The sequence below is a fragment of the Anopheles funestus genome, chromosome 3RL (genome assembly GCF_943734845.2).
Source record: "Anopheles funestus chromosome 3RL, idAnoFuneDA-416_04, whole genome shotgun sequence".
Lineage (NCBI taxonomy): Eukaryota > Metazoa > Arthropoda > Insecta > Diptera > Culicidae > Anopheles > Anopheles funestus.
The window spans coordinates 32985846-33013767 of record NC_064599.1 but is presented as its reverse complement, the minus strand read 5'-3'; the positions used below and the strand labels follow the sequence as shown (position 1 = coordinate 33013767).

The 27922-nt window shown below is 40.9% G+C and overlaps 2 protein-coding genes across 3 annotated transcripts in view; one reads left to right on the top strand and one right to left on the bottom strand.

The window, feature by feature from the left end:
• Nucleotides 1-16193, bottom strand: part of LOC125770836 (homeobox protein araucan-like) — a 112844-nt gene extending 96651 nt beyond the window's left edge. The window contains exon 1 of the mRNA XM_049440847.1: nucleotides 16013-16193. Coding sequence (XP_049296804.1) covers nucleotides 16013-16117 — 105 coding nt within the window. The 5' untranslated portion in view covers nucleotides 16118-16193. The remainder of the gene's footprint in view (nucleotides 1-16012) is intronic.
• A 7443-nt stretch (nucleotides 16194-23636) lies between these two features.
• Nucleotides 23637-27922, top strand: part of LOC125770003 (ankyrin repeat domain-containing protein SOWAHA-like) — a 62937-nt gene continuing 58651 nt past the window's right edge. For both annotated transcript variants that reach the window (XM_049439141.1, XM_049439140.1), the window contains exons 1-2: nucleotides 23637-24026; nucleotides 24164-24927. In XM_049439141.1, the coding sequence (XP_049295098.1) occupies nucleotides 23897-24026; nucleotides 24164-24927 (894 nt within the window). In that variant the 5' untranslated portion in view covers nucleotides 23637-23896. The remainder of the gene's footprint in view (nucleotides 24027-24163; nucleotides 24928-27922) is intronic.

Here is a 27922-nt window from a genome sequence, read left to right as displayed (position 1 = left end):
AACTCTATACAATACACTTGGAATTTGAGCGTTATGTAGATCTATTGTGTAGCCCGGTAACCGGGCTGATCAACTAGTTGATATAAATTTTCAATGTGGAGTTACTCAAATCTGGAGTCAAATATTTTCTGCTCATTAGGTGTACGCCATCGAAAGTATTCGATTATTGAGTTATTTAATGAGCATAAAAATTATTATTTCAGAAGCTAAAAACATACTTAAATCCGTAAAACCATGAGACCTTAGAATATAGCAGATTCTCGTAGATTGATCAATCTTTGAGGATTTCGGAATCTATGAAAATTAATTAATTTTAAGAAAAGAGATTTAAAGTCATTCATTTAGCTCAAACATTCATTCAAATTCCGGAATCTAGAACAGATTCATCCAACACTGATTTTTCAGTTTAAGTAAAATTATTTCCTAAATTGGTTTTATATTTTCTTCATCAGGCAATTTTAGCTTCCTATTTGTAAAAAAGCGTCGTTTTTTAAACATTTCTATGCCATAATGATGTCCTCGTATTTCTTAAACTTGTCGTTACATCGCCTGCTCTTGAGTGTATTATCCATCCATCCATTCAAAAGGTATGCTAGCGTACCTTAGACTACAAGTGTGGCTTTCCTTATTTTAAGTTCAAACAAGAACCATAGAAATAAAGTCCATCTGCTAGCTCTGGTTGCAGGAAACATACTATCTTGTGCCTAAGAAAACAGCACAAATCTCTACAACCTGTATCATTATTACCGTTGCACCGGTTAGAGGTACTTCATGCAATGAAGGTATGTGTTATATTTCATCATTTCTCTCTCTCTCTCCCTCTCTCCGTTTTATTTTGATACCTAACAAGCAGCGAAACGGGAAGTGCAGAAAACAACTGCTATAAACAATCAAAACAAACAAACCATACGAAACTGGACGTTGTACGAAACGGCCAAACGGTATTAATCCAAATCCGGATCCGGAGCGAACCTTGTTGCAAAAAAACAAACCACTAACGGGCATCCATCTTGTCTCGTTTGTGAGGGCTGCGAGTGCGTTCGGCATGGTGAAACCATACAATGGGCACTAGGCAACTAGCGCAGCTCGACACCGTTCTTAGCCCTTCGGGGATATGAGGATGTGCAGCAATAATAATAATGCTTTTGTTGCAAAACACACACATTAATTGACATCGCTGGTCCGGACCACGACCGGCAAGTGAAGGTAACGACTTGGCAACAGTAATATTTGTTACGACTTTTTGTTGGTTTTTTCTTCTTCAAAATGGTTCCAACAACGGGTCTTCCGCGCGTGTCGTTAGGTGGAATATCTTTTATTTTTTCCCTCCCATTTCCAGCCACACATGCTAAACGATTGTAACGCTATAGCAGGTTGGACCATTGTAGCAGGATGTTTATTATTACTATTACGATTATTATTGGTGAACGGTGCGAATGAGGCAAGTGGCACCGGCGTTTCCCTCCATTCCATTAGCGCCGATGTGTGGCACATTGCCTACGCACTCTCGTCTATTGTTTCGGGAAGTGCATCAAAATGCAGTCGAGTGAGAGACTGCACCGAACCGAAGATAGTCCGGAACCGGCGATGAACGATGGCCTAATTTGCATCGGAATATTACCTACGCATACGCTACTCTTCATGGACAATCGACTGTTACGCTCGCGGCAGCTGATCAACAGCTCCGTTGAATGGCGATCTTCAAGCTTTGCGAGGTGGAAACGCTACGCATCGTTTGGTCATCATCTCGAAGTAGGTGTTTTAGATTTCATTTAAAAAAAACCGGTGCTTTGCATTGCTTGATATGAAGATTGATGTGTTTCGATGACGAGCTTCACTGAAGGCTTTAAAAAGCGTTTCCATTATTTGCTTTTACGCTTTGTGCAATTATGCAATCAATGTGAGGAAGAAATTAAAATTAACGATTTGGAAAAAGTTGCAAAAAAAAAATTAAATTTTTATATCTTTCAATTAGTTTTTTAAAAAAATATTGGAATGTGGCAAAGCAATCAAATAAAAGAAATATTTTAAAAATCAATATCTTTATGCGCTATTAGCAAAACAACTAGTCAACAAGTCAGCTTAAGTAGTATACTTAATACGCTTTAGTATTCTTAAACTCTACTTTAAATGCTGTTCATACATATCATAGTATTTAATATTTTGTCTCGTAATAATTCAAGCTCAACTTAGTATTTCTGTTGATATACTAAATTTTTTAAAAATCCCTTTTTTTAAAAGCTCTGAAAAGTATAAATCGGACAAATAACCTGAACGCAATTTTTATCGATTCTTCTCCATAACTTCAACATGCTTACCATTTAAGATAAAAAGACATGCTGCCTGGCCATTCCTACTGTACAAGAAATTAAGATAAAAGATACGCTTGTGTACTGGGTGCACTAACCCCGAAAGAAACTAATCACTAGGATGTGGTTCAGTCTCTCTCTCCCTCTCTTCAAGACAGCAAAATTTAACATCTTTACCAATTTAAGATTCATTGCCAAAGATTGTGTTTCCAGGTGGGTTCCAAAAAAAACAATGCACAAAAACCTATTTATTGCAATCAGGAGCCCACCCCATCATCAACGTCCCCATTTGACGAGAGCATCCTTCCGCCTCAGCGGACTCGCTGACACGGTTGCACCCTCGCAAGAATAGCGACGATTTTTGTGTGCAATTTTTGGGATCCTCGGGATTCGGTGGTGTTTTGTTTGCAGCATCATTCCCTTACTGCTCTTACAGTGCTTTCTTTCAGCGCTACACGGCGCCTCACCCGGGGTCTCACCGGGAGCAACGTGTCCCCGGCGCACCAGCCATTAACAATCGCCACGGAGAGCTCATTTAAATATATTTATCATAAAAAGTGCAATATCAACAGACATAAATGTTTATGGAATTAGTCATTTCTTCGTCGCTGCCGGGCACGGTCCGCGCGCGCCGTTCGCTGTAGTGTTGGACCGGTTCCGACCGCATGGCGTCACGGTGCGTCTCGCAAATATCTACCAGCATAGAAGTTACACTGCTTACCGTAAGGGAGGACAACCGCGACTACATAAATACACACACAAATACTCTCTTTACCGCAACAAACGATCGCTCCCACAAATGCGGAAAGGGACTGGATTGGATGTGGTGGGGTTTTTTTTGCAAAACAGACCAGGCTCCAACGACTCCAACCAGCCGACGGGGCTCAATAAAACTGCATTGCGTACTCCAAATTGAATCTCTTCGGTTATTTTTCTTTTTTAATTTTTCCCCCTCCAAAACAACACCCCCCGAAGTGCAACAAATGACTGTGAGAGGTTTTATTATTTTAAACCAAACTAAACATTTTACAGCCCCGTTTTGCCAACGGTCCCAATCGGACGGGTCCGGGGCAAACGATGGATTGCTTCCAGCGTTGGTAACTTGTTAAAACTTTGCAAGCGACTTTTGATGCGAGGCAGAAGCGCTGCTGGAGGTGCAAGACGAAGCAGCTTTCAGCTGGTGCTTCGGGCTTGTGGCTTAACAAATCATACTTAACCGCGAACTTCATCCTCCCTCCCAACAAGGTCCGGCTTTAGCTCCGGAACGATTCCAACGCCTACCACACCACGAATGATTTGGTGGCTCTTTCGGGAACAACAGCGACGAACTCGCTGTTTGTTTGTTTTATGCAAGGGGTTTTGCTTTATGGACGGTGGACAGTCTTTTGTGTTGCGATCTGCGCAAGAAAACGAAACAATCACGGCTGTCCCGGATGACAGACACACAGATTACGCTGTAGGTGTTGAAATGGCGAACATGGCCGGCTAAGACGCTCCAGACGCCGAATGGGCCGAATGACGTTCGATGATGCATTTTTCATATTTTACACCCATTTTCTACACTTGTCCATCTTTGGGTCACCTTCACGCGGGTCATCTTTTATCCCACCCGGGTGCTGTTGGTTCCCGCCTAACCTCGACCTCGACTACATTGATGATGCATTGATTATGTAAATTTATAGGCCAACCATTGGGTATGAGGGTCCATACCGGATCATCGTTTGACGCTGGGCGTAACCGTCGGCATAATGTACCGGAGGGAGGGCACCCACGCAAAGAACTGACCCTCGGAGACCCGTTTGCTCGAGGGTTGGAAAGGAAACAAAAGCCTAAAAGTTCACATACGCATCATGGTGTTGCAATAGCTGTGAAGAAACTAGTGAAACTCGCAACAAGTTTCGTACATTTGGGACGTTTCATTAGTGTTTTTCCTGTACTTTATTTTTTCCACTATCACTCATTTGCATCTCAACCGGTCGAAACAAATGCTGTTGGTTGGTGGATAATTTTGGGACGATTGAAAACAAGAAAGTTAATCTACTGGACCAAAATTGCCCACGGCGATCCTAGCTGTTCTTCAGCAAGTCTGAAGGACGTGTTGTGCGTGTTGATTGTTTTCCGGCAAAACGGCTTAGAGTTTTGGGTGACGGTATGGGAAACAAAATGTTGTTCAAGGATTTTTATGCCGGGACAAATTGTTGTACAAAACTTCCCTGATCGAACATCAGGTTGAGATTATATTGACATGGAAGATTCACACCGGTTCTTACGAACAAAGGCAAGTAAATTTGTAACATGTAACACACAAATTAAGAGTGTTGTCTAATTACCATAATAATTTGTGAGCATGCTGTAGCATTATTCTCATTTTCATTCTTTCAATTAAATACCTCAAATTTGTGCCAAATCTTTACTGTCTTAATAATAGATTGTTCCAAAAAATTCTAATAAAAAAAAATGTAATGGATGATTGAGAGAGTTGATCGGTAACATTATCAACCTTACCTAGTTCGTGGTCAACACGGCAACAGACGGCTGGAAAAAAAGTGTCAAGACCACGCCAAACATCAACGCCGCTCGAATGATTGACGAGACGGTTGTCATCATCGCGTCAACCCTGCGATACGCCGCTTTTGGCGGGTGGGGAGAAGTTAGTTCTGGTCGAACCTCCGCGCCAGCATGATGGAAAACTGGTGCGCAAACATAGGCCCCCAGGGGGGAAGGTTTTTGGTCAGAAAATGTCACAAAAATTTACAGCGTCAATTAATCAATACATAAAAATGTGATTTTTATAATAGCCATTTCAACAACTTTACCTCCGGCGGAGAGTTTAACCACATCGTTACCGTCGCGCCCAAGGAAAAAGTTTTGCCTTTTTTTGGTTTCTTCTTTCTGTCGCACAACGGAGTGGTCAAGAACACAGCAACAATAACAAACCACGATAAACTCGCGTCCTCCGCATGTGTCACTGCAAGTGTGCAATAGAGGAAGATGATGAGCCTTAGAGAATGTCTTTCCCATTCCTGGCCCAAACCCGAGCCGCGAGAGAAACGAGAGGAAAAGTAAGCCGTTAACAACCGCACACAAGTGGAATGAGCGCCAGCATAAAACAAACAAACAAAAAAAAACGATAACTAAAAACAAACCTCCATACCGATTCTTACTCACATCCACAACCGGACCCCAAAAGCACAATGCTAGGGACGGACTCGCGCAACAGGTCCGAACGGTCGAAAACAAAAAAAGACGAAGGCAAAAATAACCATCAATAAAAAATGATATAATTTTATTTGTATGGTCAACATCAACGCAGCGATAACAATAAAATCTTGCGCCAGACGCTGCCTCGTTTGGATGGCATATGGAGGAACCAGCACCGCTGGAAAAGCCTATCCACCGGACTGGACAGGCCGTAGTGCCAGAGTACCCGACGCGAGGTGCCGAGAGCACGCTTCAAACGTAACGAAGGGATTTTGTTGGGAAGGAGGCACACATAAAAACCAAGGCACGGACCTAGAGGAGGCGTGAGGCCTCGAAGATGGTGAGGGAAACAATAAACAAACCTTAAACTTTTATGTTCCAACATCCACCGGGTGGAAGGATCTTTCGGAGGTCGAGAAACGAATTTGGCGTGCAACCAAGGTCCCCATTCCATGGTCGGAGGGAAGATTCACGATTTTTATGAAAAGTTCACTCATCCACCGGGACCATGTGGGACCGTCCGTTTTTTTTTTTGGCGCTTCCTTAATGCTTTCCATCCACGGCCGCGAAATCCTTGGAGCCCGGTGATGTCCAGAGGAGTATTCTTCAAGAAAACGGAGCCAAAGCAAAAGACACGACGATCGGCGTCTTGTGACTTGTCTTCAGTTCTACGGATTGCAAAAAATGGAGCCACAAGAAAAAGGGAACTCCGAAGGAAATGGAAAATTTATTTGAGAGAGAGAGAGTGAGAAGCAACGTCCACAAAACTGGATGGCGCCAAACAATTAGTGGATTATAAATGCCTTCAAAATTCTGGTGCCCCGTTTTTCGGCCACGGACGTTTTCCATCCTGGCAGGGTTTTCGAGACGGAGAGCACACCATCCTGCCAGGTAGCACAATGGCTGAAGGCGTGACGAGAAGCAACCGGACTTGAAGGCAAAACCGCCGATCTTCAGTCCGGTGTGTGGCAATGGACAGGCAGACGAACAGACACTGAAGATCTAAACAGACGAAGCAAAGAAAGGGCAATCGGAGGTGGACAAAACGAAAAACCCGAGGAAGCTCATGTTCACCTTCCGGTGAGGATCCCGAAGATCGACCTTTTTTTGTTGTTGGTTCGAAGCTGGCGCTGGCGTCTTTGCGCCCTTCTACAATCCCGAAAGGTGTGTAAATGGTTTTGAGCCTGGCGCTTGAACGGGATCGCGATCGCGTCCGGCCGGCTCGGTATACATTTCAATGATGACAGCAGCGCAAGACGGAGAGATTAATTTGCTTTGCTTCCAGACCGTTGTGTCCACCACACCCGTCTGCTACTGATAGGGATCGTAATTAAGAAAGTGTCCTTCGCCATTTTGCCCAGTACGCTTTCTACGCGCTGGACTGATGTGGGTCAGACACTGACCAAGAAGGATTTGCTTAGCTGCCCCCGACGGATGGACAGCGGTTTTTTTGTTTCCTTGTTGTGGATTTACGGTCGTCAGCTGAAGCAGATAGGGATGGTTCGATAAAGTGACCGGACCCGATCGACTAGATGATCGATTACCGGTCGACTACAACGGATGTGTGCACTTTCGCTAAGGAATGTTATCACATTCTTTACGGCTACTACGGCCCCGGTATGACAACAAATAATCCTTTTCGGGGTAGAGTGAGTCATGTTTTTTCCAGAAGTCTTGGAATTCTTCTTGGTGTTTAATGTCGTATTTATTAGATTTTTTCTTAAAATATTTTTAACAAACAAAACAATTAATTACTTGAAAATGATTATTAGTTATGCCCCTCCAAAAGGCCTATAAATCCAATAAAAGCACATTTGATCGTTTTGTTGATTATGGGTTTAATTAAAAAGCAAATCATATCAGTGCCTCTTCAATGTAACAACACGGTTATCGTGATTGTGTTACCGTTTCTTTTTTTTTGCCCTTTTAAAAAGATAATAATCCAAAGCTGTAATCATTAAATTAAGACGAAGGGTTTCCACTCACCGAGAGGCGCATAAGCGTCAGTTAACAGGACATTAAACGCCACTGGATGGACGTGCAAGCGCCAAACCAAGAAATGTGACTTTATTACGCTACTCCCCATACACAAAAGTGCTATTTCAACAAATTTTAGTTTATGATGCCCGAGCAAAATTAATAGCGGACCGCAAAACATTTTACTATTATTTCTTCCCATCGCCGCTACCGAAACGCATTTCCCAAGCGGTGGTAGTGGTGGTGTGATAAAGGCTACCGCTACTGTTGTTACTCGACTGAACTTTAAAGCTAGAAATAAGATCACAACAAATCCTTTTTACTACTAGCTATAATCAACACACACTATAATTGTTTTATGATGCCTTACGCCCAGTTACACCCAATTTTATTGCCCTTTACCATTTGCGTTGGCCCGTACTCGATTCCGGACTGAGTCTTCCGGTGCTCACTGTTGGTGCGTTTGTGTGCTACCGAAGCGAAATTGGTCCATAAAAAGTACCCACTACCCATTCGACTGAGGGTTGGTAACCCTGTAATCAACGAATCAGTGTATGATTTGTTGTACGGCAAGAAGTTATTTAGCATTGCTGCATTACCTGCCCACCAAAGACGAGGTATGGGAAGACAACAAGTGTCTCGTTATCTCTCCATCTTAATTGTTGTAGAATGGTTCAAAAACCATTAAAACATTTTCCCGTGTGTAGGTGTGTAAGTAGGAACCGAAACTTTTACTTTCATGCCGCCATAAAGCTACTCAGAACTTTACTTTTCTCCCAAAAATTCTAAAACACACTCTCAGTCGCTACTGTTAGCTGTCCAAGGATTCGCCAACACGTGCGCAACAAGCACTCAGCTTGTTTGGGCTCTGCTTTTGTCCACGTGATTTATTGCTCTAGTTCCATTACATCAAATTATTCACGTTACAATCTTGTGCCGTATCCTAAGAGGCATTGCATTTACTTATCTTGATCGTAAAAAGTGTGGAGCATCATAAACACAACCAACCGGGACCGTTCCGTTTTTTTTTTTGGCAAATGGTACCCAATAGTAGAAGCTTCTGAATGAAACAGTCACTTGCACTTTTGTGGCCCACATTTCTGTGGAGTTGGTGTAGTTTAAGAGATTTTTTTTGTTTACTAAAAGACGACTAGAAAGACGACTCAGCAGTAGGAACAAGAGAAAAAAAACAAAACGTAGATAGAGTGAAGAACCGTTAATTTAGTGCACACAACCATTCGCAAATTCGGTAGCGCCTTTTTTATGTTTTCTACCTCACGCGGGAAACATATCATGTGTTTCAACCGTGTGAGAATAGTAGCAGTAAGAGTACGATAATGCAAAAGAATACTACCCCGGGGGTGACAAAAAAAACCCGTAGACCCATCCAACATACACGAAATATCGTTCTGCTTGGGCAAATGGGTGCACTTTACTTTTGTGGTCCACAGACTGAGGATTTTTTGTTTGTTTTTGGGGAGTGCAGAATGTTTTTTTTTCTGGGCAGCGCTTTAGCGCCTCTCAAGCTGAATAATGTCACCCATGGATGATGTTTCTGCAAGGCGAAGGATGGAACTGGGTTCCACCTTTATCATGTTATCCATGGCTCAAAGGTAGCAAAAACAAAAGGTTTTGCAACAATGAGTGAAACTATTTTTCTGTCCCGGCGCTAAATTGCATTAAACTTTATTATTCCGGACTTTGTTTTCATATGTATTAGTAATGAAATTTTTAGCAAAATTTACAAAAATAAATTATCAACAACAGCTGCAAGATACATTCATAATTAATAAAACTCGACTTATCTCTTAAAAAAAAATATCGCAGATTTTGCACATTTGATAACAATGAGTCCTAATTGCAGACATCAATCAAGTGATTTGGCAGCGTAAAGGTATCTTCATTTCCCCCCTTTTACGCGCCCCTTTCATCGCCCCCCTTTTTGGTGACGATTGTACGAAATGTAACGTGCTTTTTATTCGTCAATTCGTCATTTCATGAAAAAATAAATACCTTTATGCAGGCAGGCTCTATTCACACATTAGTTTCGTATTTTGTTCGCTCCAACCAATCCACATTCGAACTCCCGGTTTTGTTCATTTAAAAGGGTAAATTTCATTCGCAGCTGTAGCGAGAAGAGTATTCCGGTAAGTGTATTTGATTTAGGTTGAGTGTTTTTCAATTAGGCTTCTTTCGATGCACCTTTTTCGAAAGTGTGAAATAATAAACAAAACAGTAACCAACAAACCAAGAAGAGAAAAAAGGAAAAACACCCCCTTTTCGTGAGTTTTTGTATGCAACGTACATTCCGATACTCACATGCATTGCAAGCGCTAAAATATCTGCACGAAATTCTGCGCCATTATAAATGCATGAGACTTTTCCTGTATATATTTATTTATTTATATATTATTTAACCGTGCCGATATTTACCTCTGCTCGATTGAGCACTTTTCGTAGCACTTGACACTTTTGCATGCAATTTACGAAACACAACACAAAAACGCAAATTGTTTTTTATACACTAGAATGATGAATCTCAATTTTATCTGATTAAGTATTAAATTGTTGAATAGCATATGCTCATGCTCATGTAGAATTATTGGGTTTTTTTTAAACCCTGGCTTCCATTTCACAGCTTGAACACGGTGATAGGTGATCGTGTAAGCCAACTGCAAAAGCCAGCAGGTTTTAATTCTCATACGGATAAATAAGGGCCATAATTTTTTATCCTAGATTTGAATTGGTTTTTTTTTCTCGCCCACTCATATCCACTCAATCCCAAAACCCGTTCGAAAATAGCCCAAAACGGGCAGCAAAAAAACCAAACAAAAAAAAAATTGTCCAACAAACATAACGTTGTACTGTACGAGGGAAATTGAATTATAATTATTGTTGAAAGTGGAAGCACAAAAATGTATTTAAAGCCCATATTTTATGCATAAAGGCATCATGGGGAGCAATTCATAGGGATAATAAAGCAAAGAAGACAAAATAGAGTTTGCCGATCGGAAAAACATAAGCATAAATTTGAGCAAAAAAAACGTGATCCACTGCAAACAAAGGTATTTCACTATGCAAAGCTTGCAGGATTGAAATAATCGTTTCGGTGGTTTGAAAAAAAAACATACCCCATTGAGAGAAAAAAAACCATATCAGCAGGAGGTTTGTTTGTGTGAAGGAAAACAAATATTTATAAAAAAAATCCGCTTTTAAATGATATTGAAATGGAGCGTGTCGAAAAAAAATCTGTTTCGGTGTAAATTGCATTTTTACGCTAAATTAATGGGGCTCTCCGGTGGGATAAAAACTATTTGCCCTCAAGTGGCCACTGGGCATACCGTGGTGTAGTGCAATTGCACCCAAATGAGCTTGTACTTATTAGAGGCAGAAAATCAGAACCATGTACCAAGCTTAAATGAGGTGTTTTTTCTTCAAAGTTTTCCATCGCCCGTTTGCTTTATTTAAAATAAAAATTTATAAAAGTTTTTATTGCAAATTTTGGTTCATAAAGCTACGCAAGTTGATATGAAAATTAACACTAGAACTATCAAGCGTTTTAAACGTTTTTCGTTCTTGGTTATTTTTTAAACAGTTACGAAGAGTTATAATATGTTTATTGGAGATCATACTATGGAATACATATATATATATATATATATATATAAAATTCTTGTTTCAACCCCGAAAGTGAATGTGATGAAAATGAAGCGTTCCAGTCAAAATGACTGGTCCGGTAGTTCTAGTGGTAATGAGGAAAATACCTCAAAAATCAAATTTTCTTTTTTGTAACGTTTTTTTTAAGTATTAAAAAAAATACAAACCAAGCTGATGGAGATTTAAAAAGCAGCTCTGTAATGCTCATTACATCGTATGTCAGTTTAACTAGAAAAGTAGTATTTTTCATTCGAATGACACAAATCCCATTTTCCATCATGCACCCCAACAGACTCATACACGCCCAAAGCGTAGCGCGAATTTACCGAACCGAGAGCACATTAATGTGAAATTAAGCATATTGAACGATTGATGTAATCAAACGACATCTTCCGACTGAGTGGTTGAGCAAAATTTTAAAATGATTGTCCCGATGGCAAAGGTGAAAACGGTGAGCATCGGGTTGTGCTTCGGGTATGGTTTTTTTTTTGTTTTAAGCGGAACCACCATTTTTCCGTACACACTAGGCCTGTGACGTGCGAATTATTGACGCGGAAACTACACACGTTGGCACACGGCATATGGATCAACGCAGAGATGGACATGGGATCCATATGGGGGTGTGTGAGTGGGAGGCAAGTTTTTTTAAATTCCAGTTCCACCTAACGGGCTTGCCAATCGACCACAGACTGCCATCCGCACTCAATTAGCAATCATCTGTCATATTTACCCGACGGAGCGGTGTTCCGGTGTGGCCGGCCATTTTAATTAATTTTAATGCATTTAATTTCGCGTTAATGTGCGATTGGAGCATGAAAAAAATGGCGACGTTTTTTATGTTTTTACTGTGGGGACAAAGCTGTCTGGTGCAATCGGATGGAGTTAATTTTGAAATGCATTACCAAATGCAATTGAAATAATCTATACATTGAGAAAAAATCAAAATATGAAACAAAACATTAAATTAACACACTAGAAAAAGGAGAAATATAAAAATACATTCATTTAAACACAAAAATATTTGTTTTAAACATGAAACTTTCAAATTAATTTTACAAAAAACACAAAAAATCTGTTTTGATGCTCAAATTACTTAATACAAGTTAACTGATGTTTATTAAGAGTAAATTTAGCGTAAGCACATAACTTTAAATATTCACAACCTCGAAACAAGATTAATTAACGGATCACCAAATTGCCGTTAACTTCATTCCAATGAAGTGTGAAACCCCCAATACTTCATACAATATGTTATATCCTGCATGGTTTCGGCTTCTTTTTTGTAACATTCAGGATTGTACTTGTAACCAAAAAAAAGAAAAAAGCTGAATATTTGACCATCGGGGAGCTGTTATCAAAATGCTACAACTTCTCCTTCTACCAACGGAACTTCGAAAGGACCAAACTTCGAACCAGTTAACCAGCTGTGACGCTGGTTTTTACTATAAACAATTTCGCTAGGACTCTCACATTGGAACAGAGTGTCCATTTGCTACAACCCAAAAGTTTAGGGGAAGTGGGGGGAGCGGGGTGGCAAAAAATAAAAACGGTCACTACCCCGTGGACGGTAGCAAGACGGTACAACCGGAATGCCAAAAGTTGGTTGGCTGGTTTTGGCTACGGGGACAAGTGTACGTACATGAGCAATAATTTATTCTACTCCTTTATCCTAGGCCACCTAGGATACACTGACCCAGTGGGAGGAGGGTGAGGAAGGGGCGATGAAGGGGTAGGTTGTAGTAAAAATGAGCAAGCGGTTGGGTTAGGTTGTATACATCCGGGGCTCAACACAGCCGATACAGGCGCATGTACAAATGACGAAGCACTCGGTACAGCACTCGTTCCCGGCGTATTCCGGGGGCTCCGGTGTTACGCTGAGCTCCTACGATTTTATCGGAGAATCGGACATTTACCAGAACGATCGTGGTCAACCGCGTTCCTTGTATGGTTATTTTTTCCCATCCCATCGTGCACCAGCGGTCAATGCTGGACCGGACGGATGGACCTAGGGTCTAGGGGGGAAGGTTTTTTTGGGCCCGACGACCAGGTTTTGCGCCCGGTACATGGTCCTTTTTGTCGTGCCCAGGAGTGAGTGGCGCTCTTGCTTTTTTTTTGCTGTTTCTAGACACAGTCCGTTCATTTGGTCCGGCCGATTATTTGCGGCAAGAAAGAAGGATAGAGTAGCTTCATTCTTTTTGCGTCGTTTTTTTTTGTCGTTTGTTTGTTGTACTTTGTTTTCGGTACACACACAGAGAGTCCTCATGTTATCGGGGTGATTCAGGGTGGCCTTATACCTGCGGTCCAACAGTAACAGGCTCCCGCGTACGGTAACGGGTACTCGCACGAAGTCAATAAATTTGTTTGCCAACCACAAAACTAAAGTATTACCAATTTCGGAGGAAGCGAACAACATCTGTTTCGTAGTTGTTGAGCAGGGTTGTAAACTATTGGTGTGTGAACTGTTTGGTTTGATTTTTTTTTCTATGGTTTGTCGTCGGATACGGGGGAGGTAAGAAGGTATGCCTGTCTTAAACCCATCTTGATTACCGCAAAGTGGTGAAACAAACTATTTGTATATGTTATTACTGTTGTTAGATCGTTCTTTACGATCATCTAATATTTGTTCGTTTGGCGGAGTAATCGAAAAAAGGAAGATTGTGTGGAGTCAAGTTATCTATCATTTGGCTGTATAACAAATCTATTTTTTTAATATTTCAATTTGTCTATTATTCAATGGTTTTCTGTAATCAATTGTACAACTTCGTTTTCACGTTTTTGAGTTCTATGAAGACCCAACAATTTATGGGCAAAAACTCAAACTTTGAAGTACATTTTTTGTTGATAAACCTCAAAAACTATTGTTTGATAATTAAACTTCTGAATTTTAATTACTTTGATAACTTGTAATTTTTGTTGTCTTTCTATCGTGAAAGTGTTGTTGGCTATGTTGTTCAGTTAAATTAATTTCGTTGTAATTTGAAGAAGTTTTATTTTTATTTTAAACTTGTAGAGTTTTGTCTTTTTTTTTCTATTTCTAAATCTTATTTTAATTTTATTAGTTAAAAAAATACATATCCTAAAATTTCATGTTTGATAATTAAACTTCTGAATTTTAATTACTTTGATAACTTGTAATTTTTGTTGTCTTTCTATCGTGAAAGTGTTGTTGGCTATGTTGTTCAGTTAAATTAATTTCGTTGTAATTTGAAGAAGATTTATTTTTATTTTAAACTTGTAGAGTTTTGTCTATCTTTTTTCTATTTCTAAATCTTATTTTAATTTTATTAGTTAAAAAAATACATATCCTAAAATTCATTCTATTTTTTTTTTAAATTTTGAAAAGTGAAATAAATCGTAAAATAGTTTTGAGAAAAAAAGGGGGCTGTTCTGGAATTCTACACAAACAATTCCGTACAACATTCTCAGTATGCTACGGACAAAATTATTAACGTAATGTACGAATGTGACAACGTATGATAATTTTAATTCTTTGATCCAAACTCCCCAGCAAGCACAGTTAACAGTTTTACCATTTCACCAAGGCTTTTCACAGTGGATGAGAACGAAAATGGCTGCTCCAGAATCATCACACGAATACCAAAAAAAAAAAATAACATGGAAGCCTTCACAGCTTCTAACCGTCGGTACGGTACCCACCGAAAAACAATCCCCCTTCGGGCAACTACACACTCTGACAGTGCCGTTGATTAGGTTATAATTTGCATCCATGTTTCAAACATTTGCCCACGAATGCAACCATTTCAACCATTAGACATCGACAGCAAAACTTCATAATGAAGATGCGTAGCAGCGAACGGTAGAAGCGGTGGTGTGGCCTTTCGCAGGGAACTACGCAACTACGGAATATTAATGATCCAAATGGGTTAATAAAAATAAAGTTGTTGAAACATGCTGCTGCCCGTGGAACGATTCCACGGTACCGTATGCCAGTACGATCCTAGTACGGTTGTTTGGCGGGCGGGCATCCGTTCTTGGCTAATAAACTAGGGTAATCACTCTGGCAGTCGTTTCGTACGGATAATCAACAAATTTCATTCCGGTACGAGGGGTTGGAAAACTGCTGGAAAATACGCTTACATGTCTAATGCCCGAAGGGATAGGAGGAAAACCCCGGGAATCAACAATGTAATGCGTCGATGCTTTTGAGGAACATTGGCTTGCTTCAATGGTAAAAGGTGCTTTGTTGTGGAATTGTTTTACTCTGCAAACGGCTCAATTAGTTAGCGTTGGTCGATGGAATAGTTTTGTGTTTTTTTGTTTTTCTTTTGTTTAGAAATATTTTGCTATCGAATTTGTTTTGCTTTCATGTATTTTTATGACATAAATAATAGATCTTTAGATTACGTTTTATTATTTAAACCATTTAAAAATAAATTATAAACAAATATTTATATAAAATTCAAGCAATGTTATTTATTCCATAAAAAAGCATTGAAACAACTCTGGTTTAACATTCCTCACAATAAATTAAATTCTTCACACATTCATATGAATGATGATCAATAAAAACCAAAATCAGTGGTATTATTCACCCTTTAATCCCGCCGATTCACAGCGAATTAGCTCGGTCAGGTAAATTTACATTTTAACAGGCTGTTTTTTTTAAATATGTAACTGCCATGTATGCACGTTGTTTCGGTCATTTTCCGCGGGTAATTAGAAACCGTAACACACACACACACGAAGATACTGTCTTATGAATATTAGAACCGGATTAGAAGCTTTACTATGCGGCGACCCTGTTGTAACGGCAAATGGTAGGATTATTTATTTAAGTGGCAATAGTGCCAACGGCTAATTATCATTCAACTTGCCTCCTCGCGTCTGTTTACGATTGCTGCACTTACCTCTTGGGGATTAAAATACTCATCTTCACGATGAGCAGACTGCATTTCCTGCATGAGTGGATTCACCTCCAGCTCCCAGTTCTCGGTAACACCCGGAATGTCCATGATGGAAACCAAACGTTTTTTTTGGGACGATATCACAAATGCTAATCGCCCGCACTATCTTGCTTACTCTAGTGTGCCGTAAACTTTATTAACACACCAAGCAAATGTTCACTAGCGCAGTGTAACACTTGGATCGGGAAATTACTACACTTCAACATCCATGTGGAATCATTTATTTTAAACATTTACACACATTTGCATCACAACGTATTTTTTCTCATGAGGAACACCATTCCTACTACCAGAAAATAAAACACCTTTATTTGTGATCAACCTGTTACCGATCTGTCTTTCTTGTTCGTTATTACCGCTTTGTATTATTGGGACGATCCCTACTGCATCATCAAGCATAGAACACGAAAAATGTACATTCTTGCTAGGGCGGCGTTTTCACCATTCGATGATCATGTCCACGGCATGTCAACTGTCAACATTCGTCAAAAGGTGTTCAACGGGTGCAAACTGTGTTCGACATCGCACTACGCAAAAAAAACGCACCCGAACCTGCTACTTAACCCATTGCGAGCAGATGCACCACGAAACCCAGAAACGATTATTAAGCTGATCATTGGTCGCGATCGCGCATCACTATCACTCGGTCACACGGACGGTATGTTCGATGGGTGCATTTTAAACATGTGCTGACATACAATTTATGACGTTGTGTGCAATTATAACGAGCTAACAAAACAGTCACATAGCAGCGGAAAAATCTTGGTAACTCATTGTGGAGTGATCTACTTTTCCCAAGGTTTTTTTTATGTCACGATCAACGAACGATGCTTTTAATTTTTTTTTGTTTGGTAGATCTCTCAAAGAAGCCACTTGATATCGAACGGATAACACACAGGTGAAATGGTTATTTTGGGAAAAACTATTTATGTTTGACTTGCTGGGTATGCAATTTAGCACTGAAGCCTAGCCAATGTGACTCATTGCCGCAGCTCCACATATGCTGTGACGTTGGGTGGCCCGATGCTGTGACATCCGAGATCCTTCCCTGTGTTCGCACCGTGCCAGAGAAGAGCGAAGCAGATGGACAAGCAGATGAAGCAGAAAGAGGGGAACCGATGAAGGGGGGCAGGAGGGGAAGGGGGGGATGCGTAGGGGTCGGTTTCGGTTTTTTGCCTTGGCACAGGCGCCCAGTGCTGTGGCGCTGGCTTGAGTTGAGCGGAGTCGCTTTTCGGCTTCGGATGATGTCCCGAGGCGTACATAAACGGCAAACGAGCTATGTACCAAGCCGAGCGATTGTTCTGCCCGTTCGGTTCTGCTCGTTCGCTCCCGTTCTGCTGCTTTCGGTCGCATCCTTCGCACGTGCGCTCGTGCAAGCTGAGCAATCCTTCCCGCCGCCGAACTCCTCCTGCCAGTGAACCGTGGTAATCGTGGTCGAGCGTGCCGTATCCGGACCAGGCCAGTCCGGACTACTGTCGCTCGGAACGTGACCGTGTACATAACTCGTTATCCAAACCGAACGGCTTACCGTTGCGATGGCTCACTCACATGTGCTTGACACGGTGTACCTTCCGTGTTGGTTTTTTGATTCTGCATCTTTTTTTTGGCAAGCTTGCATGTCCACTGATCTGTTGGAATTGTGTTCAAAATTACCAGTCACACAACAAGTTAGAGTTGGTGAAGAGTTCTTACATCTCCAAGAGTGACAGTAAATGTTAGAAAGTTGAGAAAGTTTATCCGTTCAAGTGAACTTACAGTAGAGTTAAACATTAAAAACACTGCATGAGAGATATGATGAATCATTTGTGATAATAGTCTTATTTACTTAAATAACCAAAAAAAGGGGAAAAATATAAGGAAAATTAAAATGATTTTTTTAATTTATATACCGAAAGTTTGAAAATGTGAAAGTAAGATGTACAATTTATTCTACATTTTATATTAAATTATTATCTATTTTGTACACTAGAAATAGTATTATTGTTGTGTACTACAAAAAAAAGAAATTCTGCTAAACTTTTATAAAATTTATTAACTTTATAGGCAAGCTTTAAGTATTTACGATATTAAATTTCATTCTGAAAATGAAAGAAATTAAAAAAAACCCCAATAAACTCCTGAGCAAAGATTGTAAGATTGCTATTGTGTTTCATACTACGGCATTTGGTCGTTGCCATTATTCCCATTTGCGGCAAATCTTACCCAACTTCTTCTAGCGCTCATAGTTTCCCTGGTAAACACACGCACATCTACATTCACTGCTTTCCATTGCTTGTTTATCTTGTTATGTTTGCTATGTTTTCCCGTAGCACAACCTAACCAAAAAATATGTTCAATTGCTGTTAAACATGACCAACGCTGTTCCGCTATTTCGCAAAAAGGGTGGAAGTTGGGCAAAATAAAAAAAAAACAAGAAAAACAAAACCAAAATAAAGTTTGTTAAGTTAAGCTGAACAATATACGGTAGGAATAAGATACCTTAAGGCAAGTGGAAGTCTAGCCCCCAAACATTCATTTTGTATCTTGCACCAAGCGATGCAGTCATAAGTGCAGGACTCGCAAGGAATTGTGCAGATGCGAATGTGCAAAAGGTAAACCCGATGCTAAGCTAATAAAATAACCATTAAAATATAAAATTTCACCTTTCCATGAGGCAGGAGTTACTGGATTGCTGGTGGCAACATACTTCGTGAAATCTGTTCCTTCAACAGATTGCCACTAACCAGTGTGGGGTTTTAGGTGCAACTGTTTCTTCCGTTAGTCCGTACGCGGGGAGTTAAACTTGTTTTATTTTACAACAAAAAGAAAAACACACAAAAGAAACATGAAATTAATGTTTATTTTACATAACACTAAGCCCGATTGTTTTACAAACAGTTACAACACAGTCGTACTAAGATCTGCATTAAATTTATCCACTTGTTACAAGCAAGTTTTGCGATTGTTTTGTAATTTACAGAACTGTTACCTTTTGTGGCACACTTGCAGCCGGTTCCCATTGAGCTATTAAAAAATAGAGAACAAACTCACCAATGCGAAGAAGTCATCAAATCGCCACCAGAGCTTGCCATTACCATTAATATCATTTTATGTTCTCTGCTTAGCGCGTAACAAACACCGGAAAATAAATGCGCAGCTGAAAAAATATGATCAAAAATATTCCCTTTTTATAGCATCTAAGTCTTTTCTTCGGCACAAGGCCAACTCAATCTTACGCGACAAACCTCGGGGAATCAGCAAACGAGCTAAAAAAAAAATAATAATGCTGAAAGTCAGTGTTCCGGTTGTAACAAAAAGTAACGCAGAACAACCTGTCTTATGCTGGTAGTGACCGCATCAATTTGTATTTTTAATACCACTATCTTCTACGTCAAATGGTCAATGGTCTTTGGTTTAATCAAAAGGGGACCGCTTCCGCATCGTGGCCGCATGTTCGCCGGCACTTATCTGTTCTGCCGAGTGTTAGACGGCAGACAAACGTGTACGTATTCACACTTCACTTCTGCTGGCCATGATGTTGCACCCCCCCAATGTCGAATAAGAAAAAACGGGGTCAACAATCGAAGGCGCCGCCGCGTATGTTCTAGGTTTGAGGCAAAAGTGTTACAAGAAGCGTTCGTAATATTTACCATTCATTAAACTGCCGCTTACACCGCCAGGAAAGTGCGCCAAGGGTCGGGTTCTATCAGGTTGACCGAAAGTGCCCTTAGTTTTTGGTGGCAACTTTTCCAACACCGGTTGCCTTTTTCTTAAGACGTTTTCTTCCCTATTTGCAACCCTATTTCCTTGAGCATCTGTTTCGTTGTTGTTCTAGCTTCTTGGTTGGGGAAACGATCCGTCGGCAATCATTTCTATCGTCGGCCCCCTCAACGGGGACCACATCACAACACAAAGCGCCATCAAAGTTGCGGGCTCAAAGTTGGTCCCATTGACCACCATCACGCAGTGGCTTCCCTTTTTTGGGAGACCGGAGGACACAAAAACGATTCTCATCGAATGAAGCCCACCGTCAGAAACGTAACCCATCGTTGTCGAAAAGGGAAATAATGGTAAACGGTTTTAAAGACTTCCGCTTAGCCCTTTGCCCCGAAACGGCACCCGGATGGATCGGTGTTGTCTTGGGCTGGGATGAGGTTCAATCTTCTGCCCAGCCTGGTTGAGCATTTCGACGAACTTGAAGACGAAGTTTCTACGGGGCCTTCGGAAAGAAAACCCGCGCCACGTTTTGGGTTATCGGTTATAAAGTAAAACGTTCCCAAAAATGTGCTCTGATGAGACTCTTTACATGCCCAACACGCTTTTGAGGGTTTTCTTTTCCCTACTCGGTCTTCAGTCTCAAGGAAAACCCCATCTTCGGTACATTGCGGTGTTTCGTTCTAAAGTCCCGACTTCTATGACGCGTGGATCGCTTTTGCTCAATGTTGTAACGGAACAAGATGTCGTGCTTGTTTGAAAGATGCAAATAGCTTCGGCAAGTAGACCATTCTTGGAAGGACACCCGTAATTAGCTCGCTTGGAGGATAATTATTGGAAAATTTTCTTAAAATGCAATACACTGGCTGAAACCGATGCCCGGAGCGTACAGTGCCGGAATGGCTATATGTCATGGAGAGATATTGAGCAGGCTCCTGTTTCATACATCACCCGGCACAACGAGCGACATGCATTTGGCACAAAGCACTGCCTTAGTGCGTCACTTCTCGTGTTGCGGGTGTGTGTTTTTTAATGATTTTATTTTTTCGGTTGTTGTACATTTTCCCTTTTATGCAAAACATCCCTTGTTGTGTTTGTGTGCCACACTGTAACAGAAGAAGAGAAAAGAAATATTGAGAAACCTTAAACAGCAGATGCAGTTTTTGCTTATGTCTGGAGAAAGACAACGTTAACAAGAAGCGTATCTAGTTAAGACGATCAAATATAATTTATTTTATAAAAGAATTGAGATCTTTCCTTTCATTTTCTTTCTTTGGATGAGTATTTCTTTTTAAACATTGTAATTTTAAATGAAAAACTTGTTCCACTTCTCTTAAAACTTTCACTCAGCAAGAGTTCAATTCAAGCACTCAACACTCATTCCCATTGATTGTCTGGTTTGAGGAAATCGAACATGGAAATTGGAACACAATCTTATCGCTTTCTTTAGACGGAGAAACACTCAACCATCACTATATTCTCCACCAGCATAACATACACGACCTTAGTACATAGCCAAATCATTGCAAAACCCCTTCTGAAGACGCTCGGCTTCATAATTAATGAGCGAATAGTTGCCTATTTGTATGTAAATAATCTATAAATATGATAAATTATAGATCCCTTCTCTGAGTTGCAGTTGCAAACTGACCACAATCGAAGAAAACCGTAACAGACCGATACAAGTGCTTACCAAACCCCAACGATGTATGTAGAGGCGTAAAATCTGACTTTCGGTCAGATTGGTCGACAGATCGGTATTTTGCAGTTTCACAACAATACATAATATTCTACTCCAAATGCATTAATCCCTAAGTTTTTTTTTGCGGAAGACATGTTCCATTCTGTTGTATTATGCAATTGACCATACAACGTCGTTGGGCAAGAATTTCGATCGAAGAGACGTACAACTTTAAGAATGACTTACCATTTACCAAAAACAACGACGATTCAGTGTGGTGTTAGATTTCGGTAGCCGTGATTATTTTTAGCCAGTCGGATCAATTCCTTATACCATTTAATCCGACCACCACACCTTCACCATCCGGTGTCATCAAAGAGTGAACGAAACCCCTTAAACTTGGGAAGCAGTTTAAGGGGTTCGAAGACGACGTCGGGAGGACCCGCCTTGATGTCACGTAATAGCACGAAACGGGATTTAACGTCTTGTTGAAGCAATTAACGGGGCCAGCCGAAAAGCAAAGGTCGCCCGCGACGATTGCCACCGGGTGTACTGGGCGGCTGTGTACGTGTGCAAAGAAGGCGACGAGCGTTGTTTTTGGGTTTTTTTTTGGTAGGTCCCATAATTTTAATTAGTCGTATCGTTTTTGGAAGATCACTTTTGGTGGTCTTTCACTGTTTCGGTGGGGAGGGGATCCGGTGGTCGCGTAGTAATTCGCACCAGCGTGCCCCGAACTACAGGACGTGCGCTCGCCCTTAGAGAAGGTGGTGGGAAAAGTCCAGCGGGAAAGTCGGTCCGTCGAAAGCTGGCCGTACTAAAATGGAGCGCGATCGTTCGCATCGCCGGTGATGATTACTTTCGAAAGGCTCTGTGTGTGAGCGAGCGTTTAGGTCTATATTCGTTGGGGACACTGTTCGGTAGTCAAACAATCTTCAAAGTTGGGCTTTCGCGTAAAATTTTGCACTAGAAATAAAATAAATTAGCTTGTCTAATTGTTTGTTTCAACAATTCAATCCATCTTATAATCCGTTACGATCAGAGTCTCTTTTGAGTAGTTCGGTTTTGTACACCGGAGATAAACACGTGCTAATTTAGATCTCATTTTTAATTTGTACAACATTTTCTGGAAGAATGGTCTATTTGTTTTAGCGAAATGAAGTCTTCGCGAAAGCTTTACTGATTTGTTGCAGTACGAAAGACTTCTTTCTTAACGATGCACGTGGGCAACACCTCACAATTGATTCACACCCGCGTCCTTTGCAAGATTATTTCAAATCACAAGGTACACCCGATATCAGTTTTGACGGGGATAAATTGAGATCGAAAACTGCAATCATTCCGATCTTCCTCTTCACGAACCGTCTGGAAATGGTGGCCACATGGCGATGTTTTCACTCAATTTACTGAACCCATTAATACCGTCAGCTTGATTAAGATGCAAACCAATGCAGGCGTGTTATTTTTACGCTTAGGCACAATTTTATAATGCTGTCGTGCGGGTCCGAAATTAACTCAGACGAACAGCCGCACCAGTGAGACGAGTTGTAAAGGATTCGCGATCTGCAAATCTGCAAACAGGATGACAAATTTTTATTAATAGCGTCTACATGGCAACTAATGTTCATGTGCAAGTGATGCGTCGCCAGTTCGGAATAATGTATCCCCGGTTGCACTTGCCTGTGCATCATCATATCGATCAACCGCTGCTACTGTTGAGCGCTTTATAATGCGTAAAACTCGTGTTGTACAGCACATGAAAGGGTCTAACATTATTAATTTCGATCGAAATGCTTTAGACGAAACCGATTTATCTAAACCGTGTGGCTTAGAAGTGTTGAAATTTACCCGTGTAACATGGTGTAACGTGTTCATGTGCTTGCGATTTATCCGTGCCGTTTATTGAGTGTAATTACTCATCTTTAATTAAGTTTCACTGTCTATTTTCTATGCCACTCATATTTTAAACTTGTTTTTTATTGCGTTTTGTTTGGTTTTTTGTTTGAACAAACAATTTTTTGCTTTTTCGTAAACGTACAGCAGGTGTAATGTAATTTCGCTTTGATGCAGCATAAAAAAGTACCGCTGTACAAAAACACAGTACCGCTGTAAACATTTGCTTGCGAGCGGCGAATTCATGGGCGCCGGGCGAAAACTTGTTCGTGGCGAAACGCGAATGTCAAAATCATTTGTTTACGTTTGTACCGATTCTGTGGATCTGTGTAGAAGCTGCAAAGAAACATCTTAAAACGTGTGAATTTACTGTAATTTAGTGTTAAATATCTCGCAACGTTTGTTAGTTTTCATCAAGTGATAGTGTTGTGTCCATACAAGTGCAAGATAAATTGTTTTAGCCTCCAGAAAAACGGTTACCTAACGTAGGAACCAAGTTTGTCTGTTTGTTTACATAGTTTTGTGTTGTGTGCTTGTGAGAAGTGTTTTTACAACTATTAAAGATGGAAAACGAACCGAAAGAACTTTCCATGGAGGAAATAAGAAAGTTTATGGTGCAGAACAACTATAAGCTAACAAATCATATGCTGGTGAAACATTTCCGCAGCTTTCTCACAAACAAAGATACACAAGGTACGTGCAGCAGGTACAGCCACCTGTTGATTCATCGTTTATCATCGAACGAATGCTTGATAAAAGTGTTACGGAATGTGTTTATGCGTCATATATTGCAGCGAATTAATCACCATTATTGTTCTCTTCATTTACAGATGTAGCCAGAAGACGGTTTAAGGAGTATGTAAACAAAATAGCATCGGTTAAGCACGAAGGTACCGAGAAGTATCTCGTTCTTCGGCGCAAATATTACAACGGTATTCCACCGGAAGATTCTGGCACCGAATCACCGGCCCCGATGAGTCCGGCATCGCGATCGTACGGAATGCTTCCATCCGATGGTGAAGCATCACCGATGCGCCAACCTCCTCCATACCGTCCGCCGCCGATAGTGTCCCCGGACACGGTTTCCTATCAGGGCAGTCCCCGTGGCAGTATCGCTTTAAATCGGCGCAACAGCTCCGATTACATACGCAGTGGTTCGGAAATAAGTTTCGGTAGTGAATTTGCAAGTGTTGACGGTAGGAAAATGAACGCTTTGCTCGTGCGCAGCAATAGCAATGACACTCGCCCACTTCCACCGGACGGTGGTCGTAAGCTGAGCGTGGACATGTTATCACCGTATGATGAAGGTGTACCTCCTGCCATTCCGCCCCGGAAAAGGATGAGCGAATCGGGTGGAAGTATCGCTTCGAATTCGCGCCAAAGCTCGATCGATGAAAAGTCGGCCAGTTCGGTGAGCGAAACCCAGAGTGAAAATAAAGAAAATGTGGCCGTGGCGACAACGGAGGACAGTAATGCGGTGACATCGGAAGAAAACAAATTGAGTGTGAAGGAAAAGATGATGAAGTTTAATCGTTTTGCATCGGAAGAGGAGGCCAAAATACCTTCTCCGATAGGCAAAAAGAAACCGGATAAGGTAAGTGTTTGACTCTCTACTATTTTTATTATTTGCCTATTTCGTGTAGGGATATTTGTTGTTCTTTATTTCAATTTAACATTAAAACCCATTATACAATATACCACTGACGAATGATCGCTACAAAATGTGGAATTTTTATCACGCTATTTCGCAAAGTCAGTCATCCGATTGCTTTCCCGTAACGACTCCAATCACTGCAAACCAACCAGACGTAACAAGGATAAGAAAACAAAGCAATCCTAAAAAATGCTTTAAACAAGCTATGACCGTGTCGTGGCGTGTACCGTACTGCCTTCGTTTGCGATGGGAACCACTTATAGACCCCTAGACAAAACGCAAATATATGTACAAGCGTGTTAAAAATGTTAATAATGGCAACTAGCTGGTGGTAAAACATTCAATAATAATATCAATTTTTCAAAAGCCTCCAAAATCTCGTCCCCACCCGGTGAGAAAATGGCATTTTGACGGCGTTCCCATTTCAGCAGTGACGCTGCATCTTTATTTGTAGTTCCTTTCTTCCTGTGCCCACACGGATTTGTCTGCTCGATGTTCGAACCGCGTACGGCCGTGTGCGTGTGACCCTTTTCGTCACCTTCTTCCAAATGCTGATGTTGCTGACTACTTTGCGCGCAGCCTATAAAAGCCTGATGATGGACGGAGTTGAAGAAAAAAAAGGAACGAAATGTACGATGCTACAGCACATCTACGAAGAAAACAAATAAGCTTACGAAGCTGTCAAAACTATAAATTATTACTAGTGTTGTGGTCGCTTCCAAAACGGTTCCACCCGGACCCACCTTCTGTCACGATTGTCCGCGCGAGACTTCGGCGTTCGCCGGATCAGCTACCCTATATCACTTAGATAGCGATTGTTTGGCCATCCGAGCGCACGATTAATTTCTATTTAATTGAATACGATTTATTGATTTTCAATTATGCTGCTCGAAATAGCGGGGCGAGGCATCCATTTAGCGAACCGTAGGATAACGCGTCTACAGCAACCGTGTATACCTACCTCGTTGAAAAGGCAAGATTCGACCTCCCAATGGGAAAATGGGGTTTGTGTCATTTGCCTATTCGTCTCGCGTTCGCCTACCCAAAAAAGTTGTGCCACAGATATCGGGTGCTGCTTATCCGGTGGAACTGATCGGTTAACTTACTTGGGCCATATTTGTTTCTTTTCTTTTTCGTTTACTTTAAGTCTCTCTCTCTCTCTTTTGCACTTTCGCCTTTTAACCATCGCTCTATGTAATTAATAACTATGGAAGAGTTTAATTATTTGATAAAATCGTTCTGATCGATCGCTTTAGCATTCGATCTACTGTGTCAGCGAAACATTCAGGCACCAGCGCATGCTTAACTATCCTGTTCGAATCCTTCCTTATGTTATCACCTCCACCTTCGGACAGCGCACCGCAAGTGGTCTCCGTGGCCCCTGGTGAACTTAATTTATCATTCCCAAGATATGTATATATGTATTAGACCATTTCATCGTGCAGGTCATCGTGATGTTTTCGACGAATCTATGCTCCCTGCAGCAGCAAAAAAGTTGCACAGTCACCAGTCCACGGGGATTAAACGGTTTCACGATAGTCCACAGAACGTATTATCTTATGTTTCGAGCACACTCACAACTATCAGCTGGAGACAATATTACCGTGATGCTGTGTGTTGAACGCACCTATCGCATACATTGTATCGCTCGATCGATCGTTAGTGCTGCTGTGGTCTAGCGATCTCTAGGCGTACCAATCGATGGACGGAAATTGCACCGTCATCACGTGCTTTCATTTCGGACTCTCTTCGAACATGTGTCGATCATTTGGGCGCGATAAAAGGATGGCATCAAAATGATTGTTTTACGACGCATGCATTAATCTTGACAATACACAAATATGTTTTGTCCACACAACGCCTTTAGTAAATGGAACAGGTTCCGGGCTGGAGGGGCGGGTGAAACATGTGGAATGTTGTTTTTTGTTCAGGCACGGTTTGCAAAATTGGTTATTAATTTGGTCAGATTTTGAATTAAGAACCTTGAATATTTTACATTTTATTGATAGAGCACCTTGCTTTGATTTTTTCATTGGTATACAACGGCCATATTGTTTTTGGAAGTAATTTTAATTGTTAACATGCATGCCTTGTTTGGGCAAATAATATTCAAATGCATAAGAATTATATCTCAATCATCTTTTGTCTTTCGGGAATAACTCAAGAGAGCTCTCTTTGACTATACTGTTCACTTTCCATCTGAATAGTCCGATGGATGTTGGATGCATCCGATGGTAAGATGGATGTTGTTCTTCAATTTCCAACAAATGTTCTGTAAAGAAACAAATGGAGTATGATTCTGAAACATCGAGTGTTATTTTCAATTGACTTCTATTGATATGGTAAATAAAAAGAAAAAAATACTTTCTTCTGGTGGAACTTCTGGTAAAAAATGAGATACAAACCATTTTTCGAATAACAAAACCTCAAATCTAAGAACGCAGAATCACTGAGATTGTGCACCGTCCACATGGTCGAAATCCATCAAACTTTTAGTTGATTAGTTCCTAAAGCTTCATACCACTTCCGGTAGCTGCCAGAGAAGTTGTGAATGAAATCCGTAGCAGCACTCTAAAACTCACCGCATACAGCAGTGAATTTGATGTGTTGTTTTATATGTTTTCATTCACAAATACCCAAGCCATGAATCAAAGAATGCGATACTCCCGTGGGCCCCAAAAAACCTTCATTGATGAGTGGCGCCATTCTTGGGCTCACTATTCCCTTCCCCATGGTGGGCATCAATCACAAAAAGCGACGGCTCACCTCACCAAAGGTCTTCTAATTAGCAGCGGCCGAATAAATAAAATACCCTTTTGAGTGTGCGCGATCGCCGCATCCCGGGATCAGTGATCGCTACAGAACCTCTTATGTTGATGGCGAACCACAACAGAACCGAGCGGAGGCGATGCTGCTGAATGAACTCAATTGCATC